Genomic DNA, 13,114 nt, shown 5'->3' with positions numbered 1-13,114 from the left:
CTCGAGAGTATAAACTTTTACGAAAGAAAAGACAACGACAGGTAACGATCCGAAAAGTCGGGTCGTTACACTTAATCACTGTAATATAAGTAACAATTGGAACCCATTTAGGGTTTTGAAAGCATTTGTTAAAAGAGAATGACTTACATTGCAAATTTAGGGTTTTCAGTAAACGCCTCCTGGTCTAAGTCATTGGTTCCTAATTAAACACACAATGCAACACGTATTAACCCAATTCAAACTTTAACGATAATCACGAGATCAAAACCTCAACGTAGTTAACAAAGTATAGCCTTATTCAGGCAGCACTTTGACATTAGTTGATTTGGTTTCGGATCAATCGGAGAGAGTATCGTACCAGTGATTAGGGTTACGGAGCAGAGTTTCGGGGTTTAGGGGTACTGGGTGTTTCGAGAGAGAAAGAAAAGAAAGGAGTAGATTGAAAAGTTCGATTCTCGTCCATTATATAGTTGAAATACGACTCTGTCACATCACGCGACGAGGTGATCTAGGGCTTAGGTGGCATGAGTCACAACTATAGATCTGCCACGTGGCAACACATGTCTCCAGGCGAAAAAATGAAGCGTCGTGTCACGCGACCACACTTCCTTATCACCGTCGCGTAGCGCGACGAGACCCAAAACTAGGTTTTCTCGTTTTCGTGCTGGTTTTCGTCTTACGTGTTCGAGGTTCCGATTAAGAATTATTATGGGGCCTTTTTTACGGTTGCTACATATGTGTAACTAGAAAACACCATTGTCACAACCTTTTTTATCTGTAGATAAAAGAATAACGGTAATTTTTCCAGTTAAATCAACTGATAACAGATTTTTTTCCATCAAATGAAAAAAAAAACTAACAATTACATGAATGTGAGAAATCTTTTTACTTACCAAACCATCACATATAGCTAAACACTATACACATGAATATTATACTTGTAAAATGTTGGTGGGTGAGCGGTGGTTGGTGGTATTGATGAAGTGTGAAAGAGGGAATGGAATTAGGGGGGGGGGGGGGTTGGAATGATATCGGTTGTTTAGTGGGAATGACATTCCTTGTGTAATGGGTGATCACATTTAATCAACCAACCAGACGTTTATTTCATTCTCTCACAATGGTCTTCCATACCAGACACTACCTTAAAAAACATAGAAATCGTTTACCTTTTTTTTTCTTTTGGACATGAAAACAAGCCCAAATAGAATCACTGCTGGTTTCCTTTTTTTCAAGCTTTCTTTTGGACTTGAAAACAAGCCCAAATAGAATCATTGCACTTTCTTCTGGTTTCCTTTTTTTTTTCAAGCCCAAATATAATAGGCAGGGGCGGACCTAGACTATGAGCTGGGATGGCGGGCGCTCCCCTTGAAAAAAAAATTAATGTAATTTTTAGACAAAAATCTCTTTCGCACCCCTTAAAATTTTGTAGTCGCACCACTTGAACTTTGATTCTTAAGATGAAGATGTTAAGAAAGAAAAGAAAAAGGCAATTTGGAGGCAGCCGGACATGGCTGTCTAAACTCTCTCCGACAAAAGAGAAGAAAGAAGATGAGAAGTATTTAAACAAAAGTAATATGGGTTAAGTATCACAGCCCAATACCCAACCCTAGTAGGCTACGTACTGTGTGTCTGCCTATGATGTCTGAGTTCCTGTACAAATGCTTTTTTCACATCTAAGTAAATTGAGTGATAAGTTGTTTAATGTGTATTTCTTATAGTTATTATTTTATTTATTATATATCAGTTAAATTGATCACACTTAGAGTTTTGATTTTCGTTTTTACCTTATATTAACATAAATACCACTTATTAAGTTGTTATTTTACATTTCCTACATTTTTTTGGTTATGTGTTGGCTAAGTTCAAAAAAACAAAATGAACACTTAACACTTTTGTATCACATATTTGACATTTGATTTTGATTTGGTTTTATCTTTCCTTCAACAAAGCCGTAAATCGTTCAACTTAAAAAAAGCCGATAATCGTTTTCATGGGTTATGCATTGATTATGGTTAGATTTCAAAAAATAGAAACCCATAGGATTTTCATTATGCATTTATAAGTACGTTTGACGTACTTTTGTGTATAATATAAAATTTAGTTTGATTATTATTTTATATGACCCGACCCGACCCGACCCGAACTGGACCGAAAAAAGAATATCATATAACATTAGACAAATGAACCCTAAAAATTCCCGCACCCCATGAAAAAAATTCCTAGGTCCGCCACTGATAATAGCAACATTTATTAAGATACCCATTACAATAACATTCTTTGCACTTTGCACACCATATTTATTCTCACTATTTCACAAAGCAAGCCACACTACATATTAGAGGTGTGTAAAGAAAGCCATAACACGGAAATTTAGGTCAAACCTCAAGGAATCGGGTATATGACTACCTTTCCAGTAGCCCGGTGGCTCTCAAGGTAAGCATAAGCTTCATTAACTTTGTCAAATGGAAATGGGCTTTTAGGGTCAATAATCACTTTGATCTTTCCACTCTCCAGGTAAGGGTTTAGTTTTGTCAAAATGGATCCGTCAGATGTGAGAACAAAGCTGAATCCTGGCGGTGGAATTGGCCCCGTTATACAGACTGCAACACCAGTTTCATTAACCGCCTTCACTGCTTTCTCCGGTTGTCCTACAACATTTTATCATCCGTGTACACAATCAAGAAACAAATATATCTTTTTTATGTCGTCTTTGGAAGCGTTAAAAATGTTGGATCGGCCTACAACACTTTTTGTTCAGTAAATATTTTTTAAAAATAATTGATTTGTCAAATATGTTTAAAAATATACATTATTTCATAAAAACTGTAATTTTTTGAATAAAAAGTTTTAAGAGTTAATTACTTTTAACATCAGAATTTGAACTAATAAGCAATTTTTCAAATATGATCCTAAAAGTTATTTTATTTTAATAAAAATATGTTTATTGGGGATAAAATGTATACTTTCCTTTTCTAAAGATAATTCCCCAAATTAGTAACATACGTTCAACTGAATATTATCATAAATGTCTACTTTCCTTTTCTACCAGATATAGCAACCATGAGGTACATTGAGTTGGTTTATTTTGGTTAAAAAAGATTTTGTGTGATTGTTTAATAAATTAAAGTAATCTGTTATTTCTGGTGATTTTTAAAACATTTTACCATGCTATTTTCGGTAAAATTGTGTTGTTATTTTAAGTAATAAACCCACTTCTTGTCTAACTTTAAGCCCTTTAGGATAATACGTTGAAGATGGGGAAAATCACGAAAATAGACAATATGACCAAGCAAATCATGAAAATAGGCATTGACTGTCAGCTACGACTAGGCCAGCGTTTTGAAGTCAATGTCTATTTTGACGATTTGCATGGTCAAGTTATTTTTCCATTAACTTTTCATATGTAGCGATGTTCTTACCAATTGCATCATACACAACATCATATTTATCTGGTAGATCTTCAAAGTTTTCTTTGGTGTAGTCGATTGCTACATCCGCTCCTAGACTCTTTAGCAACTCGAGTTTTCCTGTACTAGATGTGGCAGCTACTTTTGAAGCACCAAACACATGTTTTGCGAGCTGTATCAACAACTTATAGCTATGATTACCACCAAACTTATGGTTGTTAACTATATGGTCAGTATATCTATATGCGATTATAAGAGATTTAAACACCTGAATTATGAATGATCCAACTCCACCCGCTCCATTTAAAACAAGGATTGTTTTACCTTCACTGAATTTAGCCCTTTCAAGACCTTCATAAGCGGTCTCAATTGCAAGAGGGAGAGCAGCAGCTTGTATAAAATCCAAGTTCTTCGGTTTCAAAGCTAACAATCTCTCCTCAACCGCTGTGTACTCAGCCAATGTTCCAAACTGTTTAGGCCCATCTAGAGCCTTTTCGTTAATATCACCGTATACTTCATCTCCTTCCTTCAGTCCTTTTACTTGGCTTCCGACCTTCACAACTACCCCAGCGACGTCATATCCTGGAGTAGTCTGTTACAAAAGGCGAAAGGAATTACAAGTGTTGCCACTAGGATGCAAATAAAGAAGACACAAGAAAAAGTTTCAAAGGCTTAAATAATTGCAAACAAACATCAATCAACCCCCCTCCTTTTCAACCAAAATCTGACTTAAAAAATTGAAAATCTGATGAAATAAATATTTTACCGGCAAAGGAGAATCGGTGGCTTTAAAGTAACCAAGCCTTCTTTTGTAATCAACAGGGTTAAGAGCAGCAGCAACCACCTTAACCAACACCTGATCATCTTTGATCTCAGGAACCGCCACATCAGTAGCCAGTTTCAGCACATCAACACTTCCATATTCATCATACTTCCATGCCTTCATCTTTTCTCAAGAAAAGAGTTTTCTTTTCTGGGAAAAAAAAGTAGTGGCTTTTTGACGGTGAATTGGGGGGGGGGGGGGGTGCTAGGGAGTGTTGTTTATACGTACACAAGTTACTTCGGCCCCCCAAAAAATGACTGAATTACAAAACATGTCCTCGTGCTGTTTAACTATTCAATTTGGGAAATGATGTACTTAATCAAAAATTCAAAACATCCTTTTTAGTTTAGTTTTAGGATGCTATTAATTTGTGATTCTTATTTTGTCTCTTTTTTTTTTTTTTTGCTCTTATAGTATTATTTTGTACAAGAGAAATTCCAAGAGTAACAATATGCATTAATTAATTTGATTTACTTTTTAATTTTTTTTAACAGACAACAAATCCCTCAAATGGGCTACTGACGAAATTCAACACATCGGGATACACTTGCCTCCGAACCGGGGAAAACCCTCACCTAGGGCCGAAGCCCGTGAACACTCACCCGAAGGCACGACAGTGCGCTGAGGTAAAACAAGCTCAGATCAATGATCGAACTAGCGATTTCCACCTATTCACCTAGTCTCTCATCATCACCAGATGCCGCAGAAAATAATAGGGAGGACAGGAATCGAACCTGGGTCCCTTAGAACACCAAGTCTCTCCCTTACCACTCCACCACCACCTCATTGACGATTTATTTTTATTAAACCGTAATTCAAATAATTCTGTTTTAACAGCTTACACACTCACTCATTCTACTTTTAAATCTTATGGGAAGGAACACAATTTCATCACACCTTAGCACTAATATTCTCTAGACCCTAACCAGTTTCTATATCAAGAAGTCAAAAGTTCAAAACTAACATGTTATTAAAACTACAGTATATCATTTCTAGTCATTTTAATTTTGTTAAGGGTTGGGTTCACCCAAACAATATAACATATTAAATGCTTCTAACATATAATTGGTTTTGTTATTTTAGTAGAGTTAGTGATTGAAATCGTGTAGTTTGATCTTTTATGGATTTGAAAATTCCGTAAACCAAGCGTTAGGCCAGAAAATCCACCGGTTTAAAAAGTTAAACATAACTATTTAGTGAATAAAACCACATGTGGAGAAGATAATAGTGGGCAAATATATCAAGTGGTCACTTACAAAAGTTAATATCCGTAAACCATTATCACCTCTTTATTTTTATGTAGTGTCATCCCCATAACTGACATATCTTGTGTTAGGTGAACTTTGATTATGGCTCTATACCTAAACTTTTTGGCAACGCAGCCCACTTGGTAGAGACACATGTCTCTTAAATGGGAGGTCCTAGGTTCAAACCTGAGCAATAAATTTATGATTTATTGGTTTAAAGTAGGAGAATAAAATTTACCGTTTAAAAAACGGTTTGAAACGTTAAGAATGTAAAAGGCAAAACGTTAGGATATGATGCGTATATTGGACGATAGTTGATGAACTAGTTTTGTAATTCAGTCAAAGTTTAAAGAAAGGTTTGATCGTGAAATCCAAAAGTTTTACTAGTTCACTCAAAATGTAATAGATGTGATATTTTGTGTATTTTTCTTCTTTTTATACTAGTTTATAATTAATTATAACTTTACTATGTTAGAACCCCGCGTATTACACGAGTTAAATAAATGTAATTTTATATATTAAATAACTAGTCTAAGTTCCCGTGTGCTACACGGGTGGTCTTACAATAAATTATACTACTTAGAAATGTTGACTTAAACTTTTAAATACCGGTACTATACCGTACATTTTCGGTACCAGTATCCATATTTGGCGAATTTCGATACCGATACCGTACTCATCCATAATATATATATAATGGTAAAGAGTACTGTACAATATTGCTTATCGTACATTAATCGAATTGTCATTAAATAAAATAAAAACACATGCTTTCAAAGGTTTTTTATGAACACGTTTGAGAGAGAGAATGAACGAATTCGTGAGTTCTTGATGTTATTGTAATTGTGTGATCTTTATCTCTTTAGTTATCTCTCCTTATATACATCCAAATGGAAACCCTTGATTAGATAATAAGGATAATTACGTCCATCAAATAATTACTAAGTAATCTAATAAGGAATAAATATATTTTGATCAAATGTACAATCAAAAAAATTCAAAAAATCTAAAAACATAAAAAAATTCTAAAGATCTAAAAAATCTAAAAGAATTCTAAAAATAAAAAAATCTAAAAAATAAAAAAGATCTAAAAGAATAACTGCACAGTTCCATCAAATCTCTCAAAACTATAAAGGCGCATAACGGAATAACTGGAGTCGGTGTATTTGTTTATAGTTAGTAAAAAACTCCATTTTTTTTCTTCATTCTGACACTCCACTAATTAAAAACATATCTTGTGAAACATATGTCCATCCTTCACTCCTTCACTGAAGTAGTAAAAACTCCCTTTTTTCTTCATTCTGACACTCCACTGATGAACCTCACTTGCACAAATCAAACGGTCATTGGCTGATTTGGAAGATTGTTAGAAAAATAATGATTCACATATGAAGATGGCAACAACTGCATAATAACCCATTTTATAGTAAGAAACTCAATAAATGGGATTCTACCCCCCACATATCTAATAAACAGGAAAAAAAAGACAACTATATGTAAGAATATAAAAAAAAAGTTAGATTTATCACCCGCCGTGTTTGTAAAACCAAAGTGTTTGCTACACCTACATGCCATAGTCACCGCTAGAATTAGATGGCGGCGAGCATTAGTTTCATATATCACTAAAGTCGGACACCTGTTACATAACGATTGTTTGTTTTAGTCACATGGAATAAGCTAGCTAGATAAGCTGTACAAAAGGTTGCTAAATCAAATGTTGTATTTACATCTTATGTTACTAACATCTAGCATGTTAGTTAGATAACTCGTACAAAAGGTTGTTTACTATGCGTTTGATTTGGTAACCTGGTATGGCTTCTTTATGTGCGGCTTCCAGCCGTTCCTTCATGTTCCGCGGGTGTACATAAATTGTTTTTCGGTTTGATCATTCTTCAAGTCCTTACTTCGCTGCGTGGGTCGACCCTGTGTTTAGAGAAGATAGTATATGTAAAATTCAGTACTTACTATTAACGTGATGTACATGTTACCAAACTTAATAGTTGATACAGATACTATTGGATGCATATAAAACAATCTAAAATACCTTGACAACTCCCCATGTTGAATATCACAGTACCTAACAACTCCATCCTTGCCCTGGCTGCAGTTATAGGAATTAACAATCCATATATATGTAAGGTTATTCAAAGCATTATACTAATACTTTGATGTGACATGATTGTGCACTCACATACAATCTATAATTACTTTCTACACACATTTATACTTTCACATGTGTTGTGCTGTAATAAAATAAATATATAGAAACAAAGAGACATGGCTTCACAATTCACAAGACTTTAGTCTAGGGATGAGCAAATGGTACCGGGAACCGGTACCGAATTTACCGAACTGGGTACATTTTTGAGTACCGAATGACTTTTTGATATTTTTGATACCGGGATCGAACCGTATCATATCAGGTATATTCGGTACCGGTGCCCACTTTTGAGGATTTCCGGTACCGGTTCGATAGCGATTGGTACCGAGCTCATCCCTACTTTAGTCCATTCTGTAAAAAGAGACCAAATTATGTAACTTTAAAATAATAGTTTCTGCCATCACATAATATGTATATATCAATAGCTTGTAAACCTAAAAGATTAAAAAAAAAACCAAGTTAATTTGACCTGGCCAAAGTGCCCGAGGGCCTGACCCGTTTAAACCCAGCCTGAAAAGGTACATGTCTAGACCTATTAACACCATATAATATGGACACCTAATTCAAAATTCAAACTTTCAAAGCATTATAAAAATACTATTATGTGACATGATAATATAGTATGTAGAAATATCAATATCAAGCTCTATAACTTCCATATTGGTTGCTCTATAACGCGGTAAATAAGCTGACTTTATCTTGAAAGTTGCAAACGGGTTGTTAACAATAGTTTTTTTAAATGGATATTATACAAAGATTAGTATTGGTATACCTTCCTACTATGGAGATTCTTGTCATTTATGTATACGAATGGAACCTGAGCTCTTCTAGAGACCTTGGATAGAACATTTTTATCGGCTAAGCTCTTAGTAATGGCATGGCGTGGGACCCTGGCTTTATTTAGCATGTAACTATAGATAGTACATACCAATTCTAATGGTTGAATGTGTTATTTCTAGAAGTGTACTAATAGTCAACCTTGTTATTTTCCCATGCATTTAGGCATTGAGGGTCAAACCAAAGTGTTATATTAATGGGATAAAAACAATTTTATCAAAGAAGTTACCCAGGTTCTGATATATGCACAAGACTATAATGAAAACAAAAATTCTGAGCTTGTTGATTCGAGAGTGCGTGTATAACTCCACCACTAACTCCGAAAAGTAGTTTAGAGTTATGGAGTGCAAGTCTTCAGCCTAAAACAAAGAACACATGATAAATCTCTGTAAAGCATATAACATGGATGTAAGAAGTCTGTCACTCATCACCAACTGAACGGTCAAAGACGTGCCACTCCTTTCAAACTCCAACTCGACATTTTGGCCCACGCTATCATCAAGTAAAGTATCCAACTTCAGAAGCTAAGTAATCACCTACAGGAAGACTTATCAGTACCTAAATCATATATTAAATATTGTTTATAGTATTTGTTTCCATAGAATTACAACTCTCATGATTACATAATTTTATGCATGAGTCTGAATTGGAACTAAAGAAAGTCAACAACTTGTCTTTTGGTTACACTATAATATGCTAGACTGAAGTCATTATGATGCTGATCAAACTACGTGAGTAAAGATCTATGCGAAAAAAATGCGTAGGATGATCACTTAATTGCCGATTTGAGAAAAGTCAACTTCAAATATTGAATTAATGAGAATCTCCCTTTAATTAAAGCTGCTACAACACCATTAGTATTTACCCTTTGTTTGTTACCATCCAACACCATTTGGTGCCCAGTCGCATCGAGTTTTCCTACTTCTCATTCACCTTCCTACAATATAAACTCAAAACCAAATTACAATATTCATCTTAATAAAATAAGTAATGAAAATATAATAGTCTTGAACAAAGAAAGTTAAAATCTAAAGTGTCTTACCATTCACATCACTAATTTCACTTTGGGTATTCTGTTAAAGAAATAGAAAAAATGAATTCTACTTGGCATCTTGAAAGGAGGAGTGGGGCATAATAAATTTTTCAGTCCAACAGGATACTTCAATGCTATAGGCAATATCTTTTTGCTATTAACCAAGTGTTTTTTTGCGTCCAGTTGTTTGCTTTAACTTTCAAACTATCAAAAGTCGTGTAACATCTCTCTTCTCTGTAAGAAGCTTCTGAATTATAGAACCACCATTTTTCTACCATTTCAGCACCATCCTACGCATATAACTGGTCTGTCAATTCTAATGATACATCAATATTATCATTATATGGTGGACCCAACTGCAAGTAACCATTATTCTTCTCTTCCTCTCTCCTTTTACCAGAAATCAAAATAAATGGGAAATATTGTCAGAGTAACTTCCCTGACATGTTAATTAGAATAATGTATCAAAACCAAATGAACATGTTAATTAGAGAAATATTGGGTTAGCCCTTTGTTCATTTTTTTAATCACAATATTATTATGACAATTATAATCTAGATCTCTGCCTAACTTTTTCAGTAAACAAATGAATATAAAGATGAATACATATTTATAATTACTATTCACCCAAGATTAAGTAAATCACTAACTGCAAAACTGAAGAAACTACAGGACAGTTTAAACTGCATATACCTGATGAATCTGGACGGTTGTCACGATACAAGACTCGGTCACACCATGCAGGAATCCGCTTTTTCTCTCCAGAATCGTACCCTACAACATGAAAATAAGTAAAGCTACAATAAGCAATTTCATAAATCATAACTATTTGATAACTTAATTTTGACTATATACCTGCTAAACCAGGTTGATGTCGTTCAAACTTGTAAGTGGGTGGGAACGTAATAACGACTTCACGCATTCCTTGAAATACAGTTCCAGCTTTTATTTCGATATGAAGCTCATCTTTCTCTCTAAGCCAATCGAAACTTCTTTGAAATATAAAATCCCGTGCTTCATCATAAGAAATGCCATCAAGCCGATAATTGAAGTCGCCTAAAAAGACAATCATGTCTGCCTCGGATAACTTTGGCAACTCATTCACCGATCGTACTTATTTTGTCTATTGCAAATCACTATATATTACAAATCACTATATTTTGCCTAAAAAGACAATCATGTCTGCCTCAGATAACTCTGGCAACTCATTCACCGATCGTACCTATTTTGTCTATTGCAAATCACTATATATTGCAAATCACTATATTTTGCCTAAAAAGACAATCATGTCTGCCTCGGATAACTCTGGCAACTCATTCACCAATCGTACTTATGTTGTCTATTGCCTCCAGCTGTAGTTGATATAATTTTTGAAATGAATAACACTATTTCCCTAAATAATTAGGGCTTATGATAATTACAAAAACACAACAATTTGAGTCGAAGATCTAAATAATAACATGAATATACATAAATCAAAGCAAACATATACACAGAACATCAGATTAACTGATTAAAGTACACAAATGATTAGAAGATATGACGGATTCTGTTGAAACAAAAGCCTATTATCACCTGGAAGATTAGACTGGAATCAGAGATCCTCTCATGTAGTCGCTATTGAAGGGATTGTTGGAGAGGACAACGACGTTGAATCAAAATAAGGGTTTTGAGAAGCAGTGTGAAGAATCTGGTTATCAATCTAGGGTTTCTAACTGACTCAATTCTCGTTTAACCTTCGAAAATTAGACACGTAACCCATTTGAAAAACTGACGATGAAACGTACCTGCACCGCAATAACAAAAATCAAAGCCCTAAAAACTTACATATATTCAACTCCTGCTTTGTTGTGCTTAAATCCCCCAATTGTATGCTCTAGATAAAGTGGAAAACATTAACTAACACCAAAAACCAAACAAAAGTACCAGATTAATTCACAATTAAGGTACTGAACAACAATGATATACAAAAAACGCAAAAAAAAAAAATCAGGAATATAACTCATATCATTCAAAACCCTAAAAACTTACATAAATTTATATCCTGCTTTGCAGCGCTTGAATCCCTCAATTGTACGCATCATATTCTGTACCAAAATTCATACAAAAAAACTTAGGGTTTGTAACAGATTCATAGAAAAAATAGATGAAGAACAAAGGAATCACAAAAGAAATCTGGTTGAGACTAATCGATGATAATGGGATTCAAGATCTGAAGAGTTCACAGGTTTTCGAGGGTTTTACACAATCAAAAAGTAACAGATGAAGACGCTATGTTATTCACGATTGAAGAATCTGCTTATACATCTAGGGTTTATAATCGATAAAGGAAACAAATTCATAATTTTGGAGAATGATTGAAAACAGATTGGGATTTCCTAATTGATAATTGAGAATACAAACACGCGGTTTGGAAGAAAGCTTATGTGAGAAGAAATAAATGGCGCTCAAATAACAATTCTCTGGCTAAAGAGATATGCCACATCAAGGTCAAATGGTCAAAGACATTTTGTTTTAATATAAGAGATAGATATAAAATTATATTTTTATGAATCCTGTATATTGTACGGGTTAAATAAATATAATTTTATATATCAAATAATAAAAAAATATATCTTTAAAAACCATGTGCATTATACAGATTAAACAAATGTAATTTTGTATACTAAATACTAAAAACGTCTTATCTTTAAAAAAAACTGTGTATAATCGGGTTGAATAAATCTACCAAATAATAAAAAATTACATCCTTAAAACCCCGTATATTACACGTGTTGAATAGATCTAAAAATGAGTTATATCTTTAAAAACCATGTGTATTACACAGGTTAAATAAATGTAATTTTGTATATTAAATACTAAAAGCATCATATTTTAAAAAAGAAAAACCCGTGTGTAGTCGGGTTGAAAAATCTACCAAATAATAAAAAATTAGTATCCTTAAAAAACCCCGTGTGTTACACGTGTTGAATAAATCTAATTTTACATAACAAATGATAAAAAAAGTTATATCTTTAAAAACTTCGTGTATTACACTGGTTATATAAATGTAACTTTGTATAGTAAATAATAAAAAAATTATATTTTTAAAAACCCCGAATTTTATTAAAGTATGATAAGATTTAATATTAATTTATTATTTATTTAGTTAATATAATATATGTATAGATTTGAGAATACCTTCAATGAATGACACGTGTTCAAAAGTTGGTTTCTTTTATTATAGTAGATAGATTTTTATCTTTTATAAAGTTAATACATAATGTTTTATATTAAGTTATTGTTTCCTTCTTTTCGATATAAACTTTATAAAAAATAACACGTATCAATAATTTTTTTTTTTGGTTTAGAAAGATATGTTTATATATAAGTTTGTTTGATAAGGGATGGGCTAAACTAAAACTAAACCAAAACTAAATATTATCATACATACCTAATTTAAATATTTTAACTACTTCGTAATGATAATTTTTAATTTTATATTGCATTGTATATATGATATTTTTCAAGTTTATAGGAATGTAAATAAAATTTTCTTTTAATTTAAACAAGTTTAACTCGAGCTTTACAATGACTCGCCCTATAATTAAACCGACTAGTTTCCAG

The 13,114-nt window shown here is 33.3% G+C and overlaps 1 protein-coding gene and 1 long non-coding RNA gene across 13 annotated transcripts; both read right to left on the bottom strand.

The window, feature by feature from the left end:
• Window positions 1–2,207: 2,207 nt before the first annotated feature.
• Window positions 2,208–4,426, bottom strand: LOC110871694 (2-methylene-furan-3-one reductase). The gene is made up of 4 exons (XM_022120410.2): window positions 4,174–4,426; window positions 3,676–3,999; window positions 3,420–3,579; window positions 2,208–2,648 (listed from the first exon to the last, which is right to left on the bottom strand). The coding sequence occupies exons 1-4, from the start codon at window positions 4,351–4,353 to the stop codon at window positions 2,383–2,385; spliced, it is 930 nt and encodes a 309-aa protein (XP_021976102.1). The 5' UTR covers window positions 4,354–4,426; the 3' UTR covers window positions 2,208–2,382.
• A 1,955-nt stretch (window positions 4,427–6,381) lies between these two features.
• LOC110871695 lies at window positions 6,382–11,944 on the bottom strand. Of its 12 annotated transcripts, none has more exons than XR_004864537.1 (7): window positions 11,540–11,944; window positions 10,364–11,407; window positions 8,411–10,282; window positions 7,522–7,578; window positions 7,284–7,400; window positions 7,007–7,113; window positions 6,382–6,881 (listed from the first exon to the last, which is right to left on the bottom strand). It is a non-coding gene; the product is annotated as an uncharacterized LOC110871695 (long non-coding RNA). The 12 variants fall into 12 exon arrangements; XR_004864535.1 differs by having other exon boundaries at window positions 7,522–9,947; window positions 10,202–10,282; XR_004864538.1 differs by having other exon boundaries at window positions 6,382–7,113; window positions 7,205–7,400; window positions 7,522–9,412; window positions 9,518–9,898; window positions 10,202–10,282.
• Between the last annotated feature and the right edge of the window lie 1,170 nt (window positions 11,945–13,114).

Source organism: Helianthus annuus, chromosome 8, assembly GCF_002127325.2.
Source record: "Helianthus annuus cultivar XRQ/B chromosome 8, HanXRQr2.0-SUNRISE, whole genome shotgun sequence".
Taxonomy (NCBI): Eukaryota; Viridiplantae; Streptophyta; class Magnoliopsida; order Asterales; family Asteraceae; genus Helianthus; species Helianthus annuus.
Note: the sequence above shows the minus strand (reverse complement) of the source record. Positions and strands in the feature narration are given on the sequence as shown.

Bases quoted from the DNA above. Each gene is read 5' to 3' on its own strand.
- LOC110871694 (XM_022120410.2), bottom strand. From the start codon at position 4,353: ATGAAGGCATGGAAGTATGATGAATATGGAAGTGTTGATGTGCTGAAA. The intron at 4,000-4,173 runs GTAAAATATTTA...CTTTTGTAACAG, and splicing joins CCACCGATTCTCCTTTGCCG to ACTACTCCAGGATATGACGT. The intron at 2,649-3,419 runs GTAAGAACATCG...AAAATGTTGTAG, and splicing joins TGTTGTGTATGATGCAATTG to GACAACCGGAGAAAGCAGTG.